We start from the raw sequence: 17,297 nt of genomic DNA on the forward strand, positions 1-17,297 counted from the left end.
AAATTAAGGATAGAGCAAATGCCAAGTAAAATAACTTCTCTAGTCTTCCTGTTCCAAGGTGATATTACTGGAAAGGCCTTGTTTCCCCTTCATGCAAGGTGGTGCCAGCAGCATTTCTGAGGGATATGAGTGCTTCTTAGTAATAATGCTGTGTCACAGCTCCCTGCTGCAGGCCACACTTGTGGATTGACAACTGAGGACTAGCAGTGTCAAAGCAGTGTTTCAACTTCCACCTCCACAATATCCTGATCAAGTTTTTACCAGAATGAAAAATTGTGGATTGCATTATTCATAGCTGTTTAAGCTCTGAGTTATTCTGAGTGGTTTTTTGTGCTGATGGCCGAGCTGTGATGTGCCAAGTCTGATGTAACAATAACCTGGGTACCACCTAGAGCAGTCCTAACCATAAAGTTTGAAAAGTTTACCAGACTAATCTTTCTGAGTGGTTTTTTGTGCTGATGGCCAAGCTGTGATGTGCCAAATCTGATGTAACAATAACCTGAGTACTAGCTAGAGCAGTCCTTAACCATAAAGTTTGAAAAGTTTACCAGACTAATCTGTTAAACACAATGGATCCATTAAACTAGGGCATGACTAGTACCCTGAATGGCTATGAATAGATGTATTTTTTTTTGTTTGACATTTACAGTTGTGAAATCAGCTTGTGGTAAATTAGCTTGTGCAATAGGGAGTGGTGCTAAACTTAGATTTCACATAGCAGTGTAAAGCTTTATTCATGGAGTTTGCACTCATGTTCTGTTTCAGGTCAAATACTAGGAGGAGGCAACTTGTGGAACAGTGCAGTTCTGGAGCAGCTGGTTACTAAAATCAGTGGAGGCGTGCTTTCTTTACTTAAAAAAAAAACCAAAACACCCAACCACAAATCCCAACATAAAAAACCCACAAACAACCAAACCCACATAAAACTAAAAAAACCCCAGTCACCCACTCCCCTTCCTTTCTTTCATTTCCTGTCTACTTTTAGAGATGAAGCTCAATATCCTTCAAACTTTGCTCCTTTAAACCTGCACTTCTTTCCTCCCCCTGTAGTTTTCATCACATCAACTGCACCAGAATCAGGAAAAATGCCTGCCTTTGTGTGCATTAGGTAGGTCTTTCCAGTTTTGTCCACTATCATGTATTTCAGTAAAATGAATGGTTAAACTTATTGTACTTACTTTGCTGTGAAATATGAGGACCCTAGACTTACCTAAGCATGCTGGTATTTAGGAAAACTGCCCTTTTTATGGAATAGGCTGGTACACAACTAGGTGATGCATAAATATATTAATATTGCTTGGAGATCTTGAGAGATTAGTTCTTTGATGATCTGAACCTGTGTAGGTTGTTAAAAAGGAAATGTTTGCCTGTATGTTAAAACGGAAAAGGTTGCCTGTAATGTCACCTAGCAGCAAAAAGTAGCATTGCATGTCCAAAGTCTGATCTGATGGAGGCAGGTATGCTCAAGTCTTCTAGGACCTGGAAGTCCTTTAAAGCTTTATATCTTTTTGTGGAATCATCACTGGACAAACTTGTTTGACCCTTATCTTTGCCGCCTTCAGCTTTTGGAGTGATTAGTGTTTTATGACTGTCTGTTGATTTATGTGACAGCAGTATCTCTCTAGGCTAACAGTTTCATTTAATTTACTGTCCTAGTGTGACTTGGAGTAGGGGCAAATGTCTCTTAACAGGATTTACTCAGCTGAAGCAGCATTAAAAGTCAGTCAAGGACATACCAATTGGATAAAATCTCAGAGTACTTATTAATATAATGGCAACTTCAGTGGTCATAATAATCTAAAGGTAGATGCATTATCTGCATTATATTAAAAAAAAAAAAAGCTGGTCAGTGCAGTTGGTTTGTTAGTGAACTGCTACTGGTTGCTGCAGGCACTGTTGCAGGATTCTGCCTCTTATCTGTTAAATGAGATTAGGAGCAGTGCAGAAGTATTCAAGCCCACATCCTGAGTTTGTCCAAGGTCCTTTAAGCAGTGATAGCTATTGCTCCAAATCCATTCGGAAGAATGTAGGAGTTGGTGCCTCCCAGCTGGATATGGAATTTAGCAGTATGGGCAAGCAGCAGTCACACTCCATCTGGAACAGGACACTTAAAGCACTACACAGTTGAATGGGTGACTGGTAAAGTGCTGGACTGTAAAGGAATAGATAATGTTTCTTGTTTGATGCTGCAGGGAAAACAACACAACTTATTATGGATTTTCAAGTGAGAGATTCCCAGTAATAGTGAGCTGCTGCACAAGTACTTTATACCAGCAATCTGATGGTGTGCCATTAGCACTGCTTTGTTAGGTCATACGTCCTTAAGTTTAGGAGGGTGCACTGAAACTCTGCAGTGTGAGAGATGTAGATGAATAATAAGGGTTTGTCTTCATTATGGACTTATCTGCTTGGAAAAGCTGAAACTGGCTCAGTGTCTATTGTCAACTTTTGGGTACCTCATGAACAGGTTGGTTCTCTGAAGGGTTTGTGCAAAACCCATTACTGGTCTAAAGGTGTGAATTGACTGGTTGAAGAAGGGAGATCAGGAGCAGGTTCTTATGACCTGAAACATTTCTGGGGCTATATGTCTATGAATTTATCATACTAGTGCACTTTGCTGCTGACTAGGCTGAGTTTTACAGTTTCACATAGATTTCATACTATGCTCTCAGATAGATAAGCCAGGAGCAGAAATGTTAATAGGATTTCTATACAGCTTGCTACTTGCAGTTGCTTGCCTTTGAGAAATTGTACTTTAAGTTTTATGTAATTACACTTGTTTAACAGTACAAATCAAAATTATAAACTTACTTAGTCAAGTCCTGAGAAGGGAAAAAATCTGGTGGTTTGTAGAGTTTTACAGTTTCACAGAGATTTCATACTATGCTCTCAGATAAGCCAGGAGCAGAAATGTTAATAGGATTTCTATACAGCTTGCTACTTGCAGTTGCTTGCCTTTGAGAAATTGTACTTTAAGTTTTATGTAATTACACTTGTTTAACAGTACAAATCAAAATTATAAACTTACTTAGTCAAGTCCTGAGAAGGGAAAAAATCTGGTGGTTTGTCATTATTACTAAGCAAAGAGCTGATCTTTATCATGGATAGCAGAATAAGATGCCAGGCTACAGCAGGAGTGCACCTTAACCATGCAACCAGTAACTTGTGTGAGGTGAAATTAGCAGTACTTCTAGAAAATGTCACTCCTTTTGGTCTTGTGTGTGCATTCTTTGTGGAAGCTCACATGGAGATTACTGTGCTCTGACTATTTTGGGGACATTTGTGTGGTTGTGCTAAAAATTACTGTGTCCTGAGTGCAGAAGTGACTCTCCCAGTGCTCCTAAAGGGCAAGCTGACATCTCTAGATGAACTGAGATGTGTTTGGAAGCTTTTGTATCAGCTTTTTTCTGGGCTGAGAAACTTTGCTCTCAGGTTCCCCTACCGTGCAGCAGAGAGAGTTTCCTTTACTCCTCCAGTAACTGCACTGGAATGGATGAAAAATAAATTGAGGAATCTGAGAAGGGAATTCAAAAACTTAACTTAAGCCTAATTTCCTTGGGTTTTGTACAATTGATAAAGGGTAAAAGGAGGAGAGGCTCCTGCTGAAAGGCAGCTTTAGCTCAGTGACACCGGTAGTTTATTTGTTTACTGCAACTTTTTCTTTCTGCACAAGAGTGAACTCTTCCTGCTGCAGAGGCATACATTCACTTCCCTCCTGGAGAAGGGGTGTCAGGGGGAAGTAGATGGCTTTTGTAGTTGCCAAGAGCTGCTTCTGTGTCTGGGGTCACATGTCAGACCCAAAAAGTTGCTTGTTCATTTAGTAAGCAAAGTGTAAGCTGTCCCTTTTATGAAAATACAGGAGACTTTTTTCCTCTTCCAGAATCTGTCAGCTTTTCCCTGCAGCCTTGTAACAGAAACCAGCAGTCTTTACTGCTGCAAATGCTTTTGCTTTGCTTGTCAGCTGTCATAATACTCCTGTACTCCATAATACTTCTGGGTAGATGTGGAGAAGTGAAAAGTCTCCCATGAAGTCTCTGTCCATATTTCAGTTTAGAAAGTGTGGGAGAAAATGGAACTTTATTCTGTCAGCAGGTAGGTATTTGTAAATCTACTTCACAAGATGAAGGGTGATCCACAGACCTCCCCTCAGGCAGGGTGCCAGGACCCCTTGTGTTCCTGAAAAAGAAAGGTCCCTGGAGGATCCTTGGAGAATATGGAGGAGCAGCCTGTGACTTAGTACAGCCATTGTGTTAATCACAGGCTGGTTAAGGAGGGAAGGACCTCTGGAGGTTCAACCCCTCTGTTAGGGCAGGGCTGCCTGGAGCTGGTTGCCCAGGACCATATCACAGAATGGTTTGAGTTGGAAGGGACCTTAGCACTCATCAGTTCAGCCCCCAGGCATGGGCAGGGATGCCACCCACTAACTAGATCAGGTTGCTCAGGGCCCATCTAACCTGGACTCAAACACTTCCAGGGATGGGACATCTACCACTTCTGGGCAACCTGTTCCGGTACCTGACCACCTTCTGAGAAAATAATTTCTTACTAATGTCTAATGGAAATTTCTCCTCTTTTAGTTTGAAACTGTTCCCCCTTGTCCTGTCACTATCTACCTGTGAAAAAAGTTGTTCTTCCTCCTTTGCAAGTCCTCTTTAGATACTGCAAAGCCACAATGAGGCCTCCCTGGAGTCCTCTTCAGGCTGAACAACCCCAACTTCCTCAGCCTGTCTTTGTAGGCTCTCTTGTAGAAAGATCATCTTTGTGACCTTTCTCTGGATCAGCTCTAGCAGGTCAATGCCCTTTTTTGCTGAGAACTTCAGAGCTGGATGCTGTGCTTTAAGTGGTGTCTCACAAGGGCAGTGTAGAGGTGGAGAATCACCTCCTGTGACCTCCTGGTCACTCTACTTTCAGTGCAGCCCAGGATGTGTCTGGCTCTCTGGACTGTAAGCACACACTGGTAGCTCATGTCTGGCTTTCTATCCACCCAAGTCTTTCTCTGCAGGGCTCTCTCAAGAACTTCTCCCAGCCTGTACTCGTATCTGGGATTGCCCTGACTCAGGTGCAGCACCTTGCACTTGGACCTGTTGAACTTGATGAGGTTCTCATGGACCCACTGCTTGAGTTTCCCCAAGTCCTTCTGGATGGCACCTTGTCCTTCTGTTCTGTCACCTACACAGTGCAGCTTTTTATCATCTACAAACTAGCTGAATGTGCAGTTCATGCCACTGTCTGTGTCATCAATAAAGATGTTAAAGACTACTGGTCTTTGATAGCCATGTCCACCTTGATGATCATGTCCAGATGGCTTTTGAATATCTTCAAGAATGGATTTTAGGAAGTACTTACCCTAAACCCTTGCTGCTTGCATCAAATTGTGTGCTGCTTGGTTGCTTCTGTACTTCTGCCCTTGGTAGTAAATGATGGAATTTCTGTACTACATCAAATCCGGGCTTCAACTTGGTAATTACATGGTGGGACCTACTGAGTACCACAAGCAATGAAGATTTTGTTGGTATTATTAAGGTGCTGCTAACACTACAGAGGGTGCTTTTTTGGTATTTTTAATTTTAGATATCACAATCTGTAATTCAGCTTAATGTGTAATTGAATTTGCTTTGTTCTTAAAACGTCAGTGTCAATTTCATGGTGAGACCTGGTAACATAGAATGGGGATGGTGAACTTTTCTGGAGCTGCTTTTCAGAAATGGAGGCTCTGGGATGCTGTGTTAAGAGGGAGGTTTGCTTTAAGAATGCAGAAAAGCAGTCTTGTCTTCTGAGGGAGGCTGGGAGTCACTCCAGAGTCACTCAAGTAAAACTTTTAATTAGGTTGCAAGGTTGCATACTGAAACTTTGCTTGAGACAGTCCCATTTCTGCACTGCAGTGCTCCTAATCTTTTCCAGCTATCATCTAGCTGCAGCTCAGCACTGTTTTTTTACATTTTTGACAGGGTCAGTCTCTTGCCTGACGGATCAGAGTCTATAGAGAATGGCAACATAACTGGGATAAGTGGCTGAAGTGAAATAACTAAATACATTCCTCTAAAATCTACCTGACAGTGTTTTAACTCTATTAATCTCACTTGGAAGTGTTCCTCTGTGTTTGCAGGCCTTGATCTGACTTCTCCAAAGTCAGTGCAAACTCTGATCACTGATTCTGGGGTGGTGCTCTGTCCTTTGGCCTCATCCTTTTCCATAGATCGGAAAGCTTTTCACCTGTTACTGTTGGAGCTGACAAATGTGACCTTTGAGCACTGTTTGAGACACACAACTTTGTCATAAATCTTGGATTTCTGCTTAATCTTCTAAATGCTGAAACACTTCCAAGATAGTAGAGAATATGTGCAAATTTGGAAAATTTTGTCTGACATGAATGGGTTAAGTATTTTACTGTAGTGTCAGCTTGTCTAGTCGCAGGATATGCTGGAGCGTGGATATACTCCCTCACAAGAGCTCAGGAAATTAGTCTGAGTTTATAATTGGATTGAGAGGAGAGACGAGAACTGCTGCCTTCGCCAAGACATGCGTCAGCTGTCTGAAATACTGTGGGCTGAGACTTTGCTTTAAGAGAAGAGCAGCACTGGCAACCCTGTGATTCCTACCTGTAACACAAACACTTTGGAAGTGTTTGTGTTGCAAGGAGATACATCTTCAAAGAGGTGGTGGTTTTTTGGGTTTTTTGTTTTAATAAGAGCCTCTTTCCATTTGGAAGTGTTTGTGTTGCAGGGAGATATATCTTCAAAGAGGTTGTGGTTGTTGGTGTTGGTTTTTTGGGTTTTTTGTTTTAATAAGAGCCTCTTTCTTAGGCTAAAGAAAGTGCTGAGGAAGATATTTCTGTAAAAAGAACTGTACTGAATGATGTAGTTGTATCAGGCAGAGCTTGTCCAGAGAAAGCATGTGGGTGAGGCTGAAGTACTGAGATTAATATCATGGTGTTGAGTTGTACCCTGCTACAAGACAGCAGATACTTAACCCCTTCAGCCACATTCTGCTGACCATTTCTAACGGGGCTGCAGAAGCCTGTACTTGTACTATTCAGGAATTGCTGTGGCTGTGCAGCTCCATTCATGCCATGCACAAATCTCAGGGGACTGAAAGAAGTGTTTGCTTTTAAAGGAAGGGGAGAGAGCACAATGTGATAGGAACACTAATGTACGAATTTCAGGCTTGTTTAGTCTTTGGGCTTCTGTCCTCTTGCTTCACAGCATCTTTTTCTCTTAATGCAGTTTTAAGGCCTCAGATCATGTGCTGAAAGGCTTTACTTGTCTGTAAACTGGTAAGACTTTGAAGATCAAATTGATGCCACAGAATCTAGATTGGCTTAAGATGCTTAAGTAGATTTATGGCTCTTAAAATGGCTTATGCCATATAAAACTCTGTTGGAGTGGGGAGAGGAGCCTGACTGTTGCTGCCTGATTGGGAACTACCTTGGAAAGATGGGAGTGGTGGAAGACCACCTGGCTGGAAGTCTTTGCCCCAGACACACTTACTGGAAGGCCTCTTATCAATCTTGCCTCTTAGCAGACTGCAGAAGTTGAAATTCAAACCAAGTATAGGCTGAGAAGGCAATTGAATCCACAGGCAATCTTGAAATAAGAGACTGAATCTTTTTGCTGTGCCCCCAAAGAGCAAGTGGTTCTTGCACCTCTTCTCCCCTTTGTCAATAAAGTCTTCCCATAATTTTCCCCCATTTTCTCTTGCTTGCTTGGTTAAGTCCTGGAGTCATGATAGCCTTGCCAAAAGTATGAGCTGTGGTGCACACGTTTGACAGCTCCGGGTACAATCAGGACATGAACACAGGGTCGTGTTCAGTGTGGTGAAGGTGTCTGTGTAACAGCAGAACTCAGAGTAGATCTTGTGGTTTAGTTATTTAGATATCTTTGTCCAAAATACTGTTTAGAAAGTGTCTTAGGGTAGCTTCTTCATTCCTCCAATCCCTGAGGCATGAGTGGTAGCCTTTCCTGAGTTTAACTGTTTGTATTAAACACTCCTGAATACATGGCTCAGTTTCTTCACAGCCCAGAGGTGGTACTCATTCTATACTTCATCCTGCTTTCTGTAGGGAAAGAGGGATATAAGGTTTCCATGCATAAACAAACTATTGTTCTGTTAGACCTATGTGTGGGAAAAGCAGCTTCTCCACAAGGCTACCATAACATCCTGTCCTTGCTTAGCTGCCATCAAGTTAGAAGTGCTTCAATACTGTGTTGCATTGCTTAAATTGTTGCTAGAGCCTTTGGTTAAGGTGGAAGCTGCAGACCTGGGTAGCAGGTGCTAGCTGAAGAAAGAACCACGCCTGAGACTAAGCAGGCAAATATCTGGTGAACGGTGTTTGTTCAAACTTAACAGCTTTTCGAGCTGTGGAGGGAGTTCCCTTCCTTGTGATTCATGAGCTGCACAATCTGTACTGACTGTTAATGCTAGATAGTTACCTGGGAAAGCTTTAAGTACACTCTGTAACCTTAACAGAGGAGATTACAACATGGTTAATGGTAGGAATTGTGATGGTAATGCTTTGCTGAGGCTTGTCAAGCCTTCCTGAGATACTTGTGACATTCAGGTGAACTTGTCAGCGATTGGTTCAAGCATCCTTGACAGAAGATCTCTACCTTTGTGCCAGTATCTCAGACACCAGCTTCTAAAATACCATAGATGACTTTAAGTACTAACCTCTAAGTTATCCTGAAGTGTTAAGGGCAAATGAATGCTTGTTCTGGAACGGCAAAATCTTCAGGTTTAATCTCTTGCATAGTAAGCAAAGAACCACTGCTATTTTGTTCTGGGACAGCTCCTTCATTAGGCATCAAGATCTTTGCAGGTAGCAAGACCTTGCAGCTGGTATCTGCAGTAACAACCAAGGTACACAGCAAAACTGGATTTGCAGTGCAGGGCAAAGAACAGAGATACTTGAGGATGCATGGTTAATTACTCTAAGCCATGTAACAGAAGCCTAAACTTAAGCTTCAGCTCTGAAATGTGTGTCTGTCTTGCCCTGGGAAGGCAGCATCCATCTATTAGGGTATGGCTCTACAGCCTCAGTTCCACCTCCAGCCAGCTGCAAGTGCTCCGAATTATAGTGAAGAAGAGGAAGCCCATCCAGCAGGATTTTGGTCAGGGGAAGGCCCTTTAGAAAGGCTTCATAATGTGCCTGTTTTCATAGTGTACAGAAATCTTGATTGCTGTGGCTGTCAAGAGCTGCTAAACTGGTGAGAAAACTTCACACTGCAGAGAAAAACCTTGCTTTTTGGTTCTGTGCAGCTGCTGTTTGTCATCCCCATCCTGCTTTGTTTCCTTAGGCCATCACTTGAGTTTGGAAAATCCATTGGAGAGAGATTGATTCCTCCTCCAAATGCATCACAGCGAGCAGAACTTATCTTCTTTAGACTGGCTTTAGGCAGTATGGGGGAGTTGCTGCCTTGGTTTGCCCTGAATGCCTGGATGTGCTAAGGAACTTCTGGGGAAGAAGCAGATAAAATAATTATGGCTGGCAGGGGATCTCTTAAAACTAAAGATTGTCTTCAGTACTTCAGTTGTGCTTCAGTTAGAAGACTGTTAAATTTCCATAAGTGATAAGGAAGAAGCTTGTTCAGCAAAACGGCTTCCATCATCACCAGGTAGGATTTGTACCTGAGAAAAGTGAGGAGCAACACTCCTGTAAACTCCAGCAGGTAAGAGAGCAGGAGGCTGATGTGTTTAGGTGATGTGTTTGATAGGTGCTGTAGCAACCCATCTGTATGGCCACTATAACTGAGCAAAGAGAGGACCTTGAAGTAAGGAGCAGTTGCTTGGTGTCCCTCTTTTGGCAGTGACTTTAGAACAGTAATATATCTGTAATATTTATAAAAACTAGAGATTGTCTTGGGTGACCTCTGGGCTTGTGCTCAGCCTATGTATAAGGAGGAACAAAAGCAGAATTCAGCCTCTCAGGTGGAGGCTCAGATTTGTAATTCAGCAGATCTTCCCTGTAAGCCAAATGTATGTTCCAGCAGTGGGCCACGTCCTGTATGTGTCTCTGACTACACTGAAGAGGTGTTGAAGAGTTTGACCCACACAGATTTCTGTCAGTAGGGGTGGCAGGCCAGCTCAGTCGTTGAGACTGGCAATCCAGATGTCTCTAGGGACATGAAACCAACTTGTGCACTTGTAGGAAGAGTACCAGATTTTTTTGAATGGTTGGTAATGAGTAAATCTGAATGTAGGGAATTTCCTGTAAAAACAAGAATGTAATGTTTGCTTCAGGAAATGCCTCGGAAATGCTATTCTTGATTGTTAGCAGGGATCAACAGATTTTCATGAAGGGTTTTTTTTCCTATAATAGCTACTTGCAGTTGTAGCCAGCTAGCACTGACCAGTGTTCAAGTGAATGATTATCTAGGGTTTGGCAAAAGTCCTAGGGTGTAGCCTCCCCTTCTCTCTCTCTGTGTGTTGGGAGAGTGATGGTAGAAAACACCCAGCTCTTTGTGTGCCACATGTGATAACTTGTCATTTTGCCTAACTCAGCACAACTGCTGCCTGAGCCTTTTGCACAGAAGGCAGCCCCTGACTGCTGGGTTATACAAGGGAAAGCTGTGAAGCACAATCTGTAGCTGTTCATATTAACAAACTTGGTTAATAGAGTATATTATTACTGTAGCTGTGTTACAGTTCTCTGCTGCCTCTGGATGCTTTAACTACAATCTGTGACCAAAGCTTTGACCTTTGCCAGGTGAACTTTGCAGTGTTTCTGGCAGATGTCACAGCCACGTGTCGGAAATGCAGAGGGGCGTTCTATTTTCTTCTTTTCAGTGGGCTTGGAAAATAGCAGAGACCTGTGTTTCAGGCTCCAGCACTCTCATTGTTATGAACCTGCAGGTACTCTGCACCAAAAATGAATGTAGGTCTTTAGCCTAAAGGATCTGCTTTTTAATTAGCTGGAAGGTCTGTTCCTGTGGCACCTGACTGACTGTAGTGGAAATGGGAAGCTAAAATTCCAGAAGGGGGGGTGTGCTTTATTCTCATATGCGCTGAGATTACTTTGCTTGGACTTGACTTTGGAATGCTGAAAGGCTCCTTCACTGGAATAATGCCTGATCATCTCTGTCCTTACTGTGCAGGCAAAGATTAACTTACTTTTGATTATGCTTCTCTGTGTGCAGGCTGCAGTGAGGATCCCAGGTGAAGGTGTGGGGTTTGGGAGGAAATTGTTGCTCAGCTCTAAAGGTGATCTACATTGATAGTAACCTTGTGTTTTCAGTGAAAGAAGCTGACCTTGAAATAAAAATACAAAAATGTAGTGAAGTGCTGCAAAACTGTGCTGAGTGCCTCTTTTAGGTAAGAAGCGTTTCTGCTTCCCAGAGTTGAATCTTGAAGGCCTGGCATGAAGTCAGATGGCTTATATAAGTTGATCTTTCTTTATGGTATATATGTCAAAACAAATACATTTCAGGTGATGCATTACTGCTGTTACTGGCTGTTCTAAACAATGCTGGTTGAAGCACCAAGTGTACTTCATCAATATTTAACAACGCCCTCCCCCAAACAAAACCCCCTCACACCCAGATATGTTTAGCCTCATGAGCAAAAGTCATAATGCACATTAGACTGTTCATCAGAAAACCTAGGTAGTGTTTATAGGCCAGCCAGTGCTGCTCTCTCCTATTCTGAACTTGCACTGTGGTGTGGTACCTGGGCAGCAGAGACTTGAGTTCTCACTAGTGGTTATTACACTGATGGAAGCAGCTGGAGAAATAGCTATGCACACAGAATTTTCCATTAATCAGAGGAAAAAGTCCAACACAGATGGTATATAGGATAGATTAGGCTGGTAATCCTTTTGTGTCCTAGAAGATTAAGGATATCCTGGTGTAGCTGCAGTCAGCTGACCTTTTGTTATTTAAACGATTGAACACAGTTGATGCAGTTCTGCAGAGGACCAAGGCTCTTCCAGAGGCCATGAGTGGTGCACTGTGAATGTTTGTTAAAGGAACGGTCTGTTGGAGTCCAGCCTCAGTTATAAATTTACAGGAACTTAACTTTGTGCCATGTAAACAGCAGCAGCTACAGGATGGCTAAGAAATCACTTGCTGGACAGCTCTATCATATGTAGCAGAGCTGGATTCTCAGAGGAGGCACACTGAGTGTCATGTGGAGAAATGGAGGGTTTCTGAATGCTGCTGTCTGGGTTGCCCCAGCAAGTGAAGATGAATGCTTCAGTGGAAGAGGAGGATGGCTGCGTGCACTGAACTGTCTGGCATGGATCTATATGAGGATTACAAATCACCCTTCGATTTCAATGCTGGAGTGAACAGAAATTATCTTTATTTGTCACCTGGCATAAACCTTTCTCCACCTGGATCACCTACACTGGCAAAATCTGGTAACTCCCTTCTCTTCCTTCCTTAAAATCTCTACAAAATGCTTAGCAATTCATACCTGTAAAGCTTCTTAAATTAAAAATCTATAAAAATTGGCCTCCTGTTAATTCTAAAAGCTGCCTCCTGGTAGTGTGTTAGCTTCAGTGTGACATGTAGATTATTATAATGCTTTACATTATTTGTTATTTATTCAGCAGAAAGGCAGTTTGAGGGAAAATGAAGTGGCAAAAACAATTAGGAACAAAACTGCTGCAAGGTTAGAATAATTTGCCTAGTTTGACTGTTAGATTTTTTTGGAGGAGGAGGTAGAAATTGCATTTTTAGTAGGACTTCAGAGCTGTGGATAGTCTAAAATCTGATTTTACCTTAATACTTAAAGTCTCACTGATTAACGAAAATACCCTCTAAAACCTTTATTCCATTCCACCTAGCATTTAAAATGCTGCAAACCTTCCACCTGCAGATACAGACTGCATTGGGATTGCCCTGTGCTGTGCTGCAGTGGCATCCATTTAGTGCTTCACCCTATGAGTTTCTTGCTGGTAGACTGTTGTACAGAACCCCTATAGCTGAGCCTCCCAACACTCCCCAATCCTAGTTTGTAGTCATTCCTTTCCATTCCTTGCTTCCAGATGTAATCTTCCAAAGTAATTTTAAATATAGAAAACTTAGACCTACTTCACATGTGGCAAATCAAAGTTACATAGGTGTTAGCTTTTTTTTAATGGGCTTGTTACTTAAAATTTTAAAGAAACATGCATCCCTTGGGGAGCCTCTGTGTGAACTATAACAACCCTCTCTGTGAACTTCATGACCTAGGGGCTACTGGGAAGTGGTCAGCATTCACTTCTGCAATTACTGCTTCTCCCAGCTCTTCTGAAGGAGGGGGGAAGCAGCTCTCTGTGTCAGGTGATGATGCATCACCATTACCACCAGCCTTTTCTGGGTTTTATTTTCTTTTTCATTTGCTTTGAATGAATACCTCGCATTTGGGAGAAGCTCAAGAATTTTCTGCCCCATGTTGAGGAAATATGTCTCACTTTGGCTTCTTCACTGAGATAAACGGAAAGCACTTAAATCTGATCTTTCTTCTATACTGCAGAGAAAATATGCTCTGTAGTACTCTGTTACTCAGATGTTAGAGTGGTTCTATAACTTTGCAGCTCCTGAACTATAACAAGCACCTTTTTTCTTTAGCTTTGCCAACTGTAGAGTGATAACCACACAGAAGGTAGCATTTGGGAGAAGCCCAAGAATTTTCTGCCCCATGTTGAAGAAATAGGTCTCACTGGCTTCTTCACTGAGATAAACGGGAAGCACTTAAATCTGATCTTTCTTATATACTGCAGAGTAAATATGCTCTGTAGTACTCTGTTACTCAAATGTTAGAATGGTTCTATAACTTTGCAGCAGCTTGTTCTCCTGAACTATAACAAGCACCTTTTTTCTTTAGCATTGCCAACTGTAGAGTGATAACCACACAGAAGGTGAGTCCACAGGCTCTGCAGTCTGGATCTGGGAGGGCTGGGTGTCTGTCAGTGCTTCACTAATAGTGCACTCTGGTCTCTCCAAAGTTCAGGAATGCTCCTGATTGCTGTTGATCTCTGAATTCAGGTTGGGGAAGTAGGGACTTCTGGTCAAAATAGAGCATGAACTTGGATTGAAACTGGCCAAAGCAAAACACAAATCAGAAAAACTGAATGTTAATTGAATTACTCTAATGCTTTGCCTACCCTGGCAGAATAATAGGGACTTAAATGCCATTTCCCTGAATATGATCCATGGAGTCCTAATCAACTAAGTTGCTCATGTCTTTATTTGGTTCATTAAAGTAGATCTAATAAACTGCTGGGAAGATATGTTAATCTTCGAAATACAGACCTAAAAACTGACCTTAAAGCTAGGTAAGTTTTCTCAATACTAAGTCTTTATGATTTTTTCCTCCAAACAGATTTTTTATTCTGTTTGAGAGACATGAAAAGTTCAGTTAAGCTTGGTTAAAACAGAGTACCAAATGACTGAATATTAAGTTCTTCACAATCTACTGATGCAAGAGAACTAACATAACGAAAGGTAACAAGTTGAAAGCTGTAATAATTTTACATAGCAATATAAAATAATAATAGCAACAGTTCTGTTGGTAAAAAAGACCACAAGTGAGAAATGCTCTTTTAGTAGTATTTTGAGCCAAAGCATTTACAATCTGTCGGCTGATTGCTGATTTCCTGGTTTCTTGCCCCATGCTTCATAGAAGGATCTAAGGTGGGCTGTGGATGTTTCCTTGCGAAGTTTTTTCAAAGCCAGGATCTTACTGGCTGCCAGCCCTACAATTTGGATTGTAGCCACACCATTGTGAAGGTCTGTGAGTTGTTAGCTGTGTAGACAACTGCTCCTTGATCAGATGGCCCAGCACAGCCTTCCCATAGCATGGATGATCCCTGTGTCCTGCAGGTATTGAACTGAGGAATGGGAGCAAAGGGAACAGAGGGGTGAGCAGTGACAGGAGAGAAAGAAGGTGCCAGAGGGAAGATTGATGGGAAGATGTCTGTATACTTCATGTGGAGCTCAAAAAAGTAATAAATGGGAGGGGCTCCGAAGGCAAGAAGAGGAAGGCATGGGTCAGTTGTGCAGGGTGAGGTATGGAGGACTCTGAATAGCAGTGATTTCCTGTTTGCCTAAAAACTCTAGGAATGTGAAGGGGAGGAGAGACGATTCCCTTGCTTCTTAGCATTGTATTAAATTAAAATTCTTAAATTCTGTTTGGTAAGCAAGAAGCAGAACAGTCTTAAAAATGAGTTTTCCAAAGAGAAGCTACATTCCCCAAATGGAAGCTGTTGCTGCAGGAGACAATCTGGCGTGTTTTCTTACTGGTGGATTCAGTTATCTATTTTTGGTGATTTAATCCAGATGACTCCTCATAATCAGATTGAACAGATTTTCAGCTGGTTGTGCTAATGCTCTTGGAGTCAGGGTGGTTTTGGTACTTGCAAACTTTCTGAAATGGCTTTGTGATGGCAAGCAGGTGATCCCTGAAGGGCTGCAGGTGAGAGCAAGGTCAGGAGTCACAGTAGAGCATACTGAGGGGGTGTAGGGTGTGGAGGAGAAATGCAGTTCAAATTGTTTTCCTTCAGGGTAGGTTTATGTAATTAATAGGTTAAATAGCAATTTAACAAAAAAGGTGTGGCATTCTTAACTGTTAAGGAAATATGTTGATGCATAAAACAAAAGTTATCTGATGGTGAAGCATAATCCTTTGTTTTAGGTGCCATAGTGCTATGCTTTGGTTTGGACGTTAGACTTTGAAGTTCTTACTGCCCTAGACTTTTGACAGAAAGTAGTATATTGGGAAATCCACAAGGCCTACATTATGTTTGTGTAGAAGACAGATATTAATCTCTGGGAAAACATGGCACAGATCTCATTAATAAATGCAGAATGAGTTTAATTTTCTTCCTGTTGGCTTCCTTCTCAGTGCACTCGGTAGAAACACAGAAGTCCTGTCCAGGTAGCAGTGAGCTTCTAGAGGACAAGTGTTCTGGATACAGACACAGGCAGACAGCATGCTGTTTTGGAAAGAATTTGTGGAAATGAGTTTTACCTGAGTTCAGTAATTTGATGCAAGAACAAGGTTTTGTCTTTTTTCAGCTTGACAGCTGCTAGGAGTGTGTTTCATAGAATGCATACAACTAATTACAGACTCACAGAATCTTTTTTCCCCCTGGTTTTTCAGTTGATTGTGATGTAGCTGTTTGATATGAAACCTCACAGCAAAATCATAGTGGTGATTAATGAGGTTTTGATTCCCAAAGGATAGTATGGAGTGCCATCAGAAGCTGCTGAAATGAGAATGGAATTTTATTGGCTAGATGGTTAATTTCTATAGTGATTAATAGGAAATGTTACTTAATGTGTCTTCAACTTATATGAATATTTATGTACATATACACACACGTATATATGTATATACACACACACATATATGTATCCCTACACACACTCTTCCTCGCTCCTTATTAACAGACAATCCTGATCTCTTTCCCCTTGTATTTTAAGGTTTTTATTTGGCTTCTTTTTTCTTTATTATCTGTAAGGCTGTTTTATGTCTTGAATAAAGAATTACTTCTGGGAATCCACAACCATTCCAGCATGCAGTCTCCCTGCAATTAGAACAGAATTCCTTGATTTTGGCAAACTTTAAGTGTCAGCTACAAAGACTCAAAATGGGAAATCTTTTGCTGGAAATTTTGTTGCATAAAAGGTGTTTAAAATGGTCTTACTGCAAGCACTAAGGAGTAAAAAACTGAATCATTACAGTTATTGCATCATAGTAATACAAATAATATCATCCTCCTTCCTTGCACTGAAGCTGTGAAAGCAAAAGTTGAGAAAGACCATGGGGATGTTTGTGGTTTATGTAGGAAAATCAGGCAGAGTTTTGGTTTCTGGATTTGGAAGAGGCAGCAGTTTGAGTGCATGCACATTCTTAGTCCCTTCTCAGTACTCTCCTGCTTTGAAGCAACAGCCTTTTGTTCCTGAGCTCTGTTTCTGGGCTTCCCATCTGTCTTAAAAACCAGCAGCTAACCTCCAGTTCCATGATATCTGCAACTCCCAGTTCCATGATATCTAGGCACTGTGGTCCCAATTACTAGGGACAGAAAGCTCAAGAAGAGTGTAGAGTTCATACTTGCAGTGCAGTAGTTTTCTCCACTGTTGATAACCTTGCTTGTGGCTGCACCCAGTGTGCTCAGAATGGACACTTTATAATCTGATCCAGAGAGTAGTAAGGGAGGATGCCTCTGCATTGGCCTTGAGCATCTCTAGCACTTCTAGAGTTTCTGTGCCAGATGAATGAGCAACCTGAGTGTGCACAGACTCCTGGGCAAAGTTGTGTAGGAAACACTGGGCATGACGTAGCATTCTGCGTCTTGGTTTCTGCACAGAGTAGTG

At 41.8% G+C, this 17,297-nt stretch overlaps 1 protein-coding gene across 8 annotated transcripts in view; it reads left to right on the forward strand.

Moving 5' to 3' along the window:
- Nucleotides 1-17,297, forward strand: part of TPD52 (tumor protein D52) — a 41,712-nt gene that overhangs the window by 11,975 nt on the left and 12,440 nt on the right. For 3 of the 8 annotated variants that reach the window (XM_039702941.1, XM_039702942.1, XM_039702943.1), the window contains exon 1: nt 11,895-12,352. The exons of 3 other annotated variants lie outside the window; for them this stretch is intronic. In XM_039702941.1, coding sequence (XP_039558875.1) covers nt 12,181-12,352 — 172 coding nt within the window. In that variant the 5' untranslated portion in view covers nt 11,895-12,180. Of the gene's footprint in view, nt 1-11,894; nt 12,353-13,559; nt 13,582-13,814; nt 13,838-17,297 lie in introns of those variants that run through there. 2 more of the 8 variants (XM_039702947.1, XM_039702948.1) reach the window with 2 other exon arrangements.

The sequence above is a fragment of the Passer montanus genome, unplaced genomic scaffold, assembly GCF_014805655.1.
Source record: "Passer montanus isolate IOZ18808 unplaced genomic scaffold, ASM1480565v1 scaffold16, whole genome shotgun sequence".
NCBI lineage: Eukaryota > Metazoa > Chordata > Aves > Passeriformes > Passeridae > Passer > Passer montanus.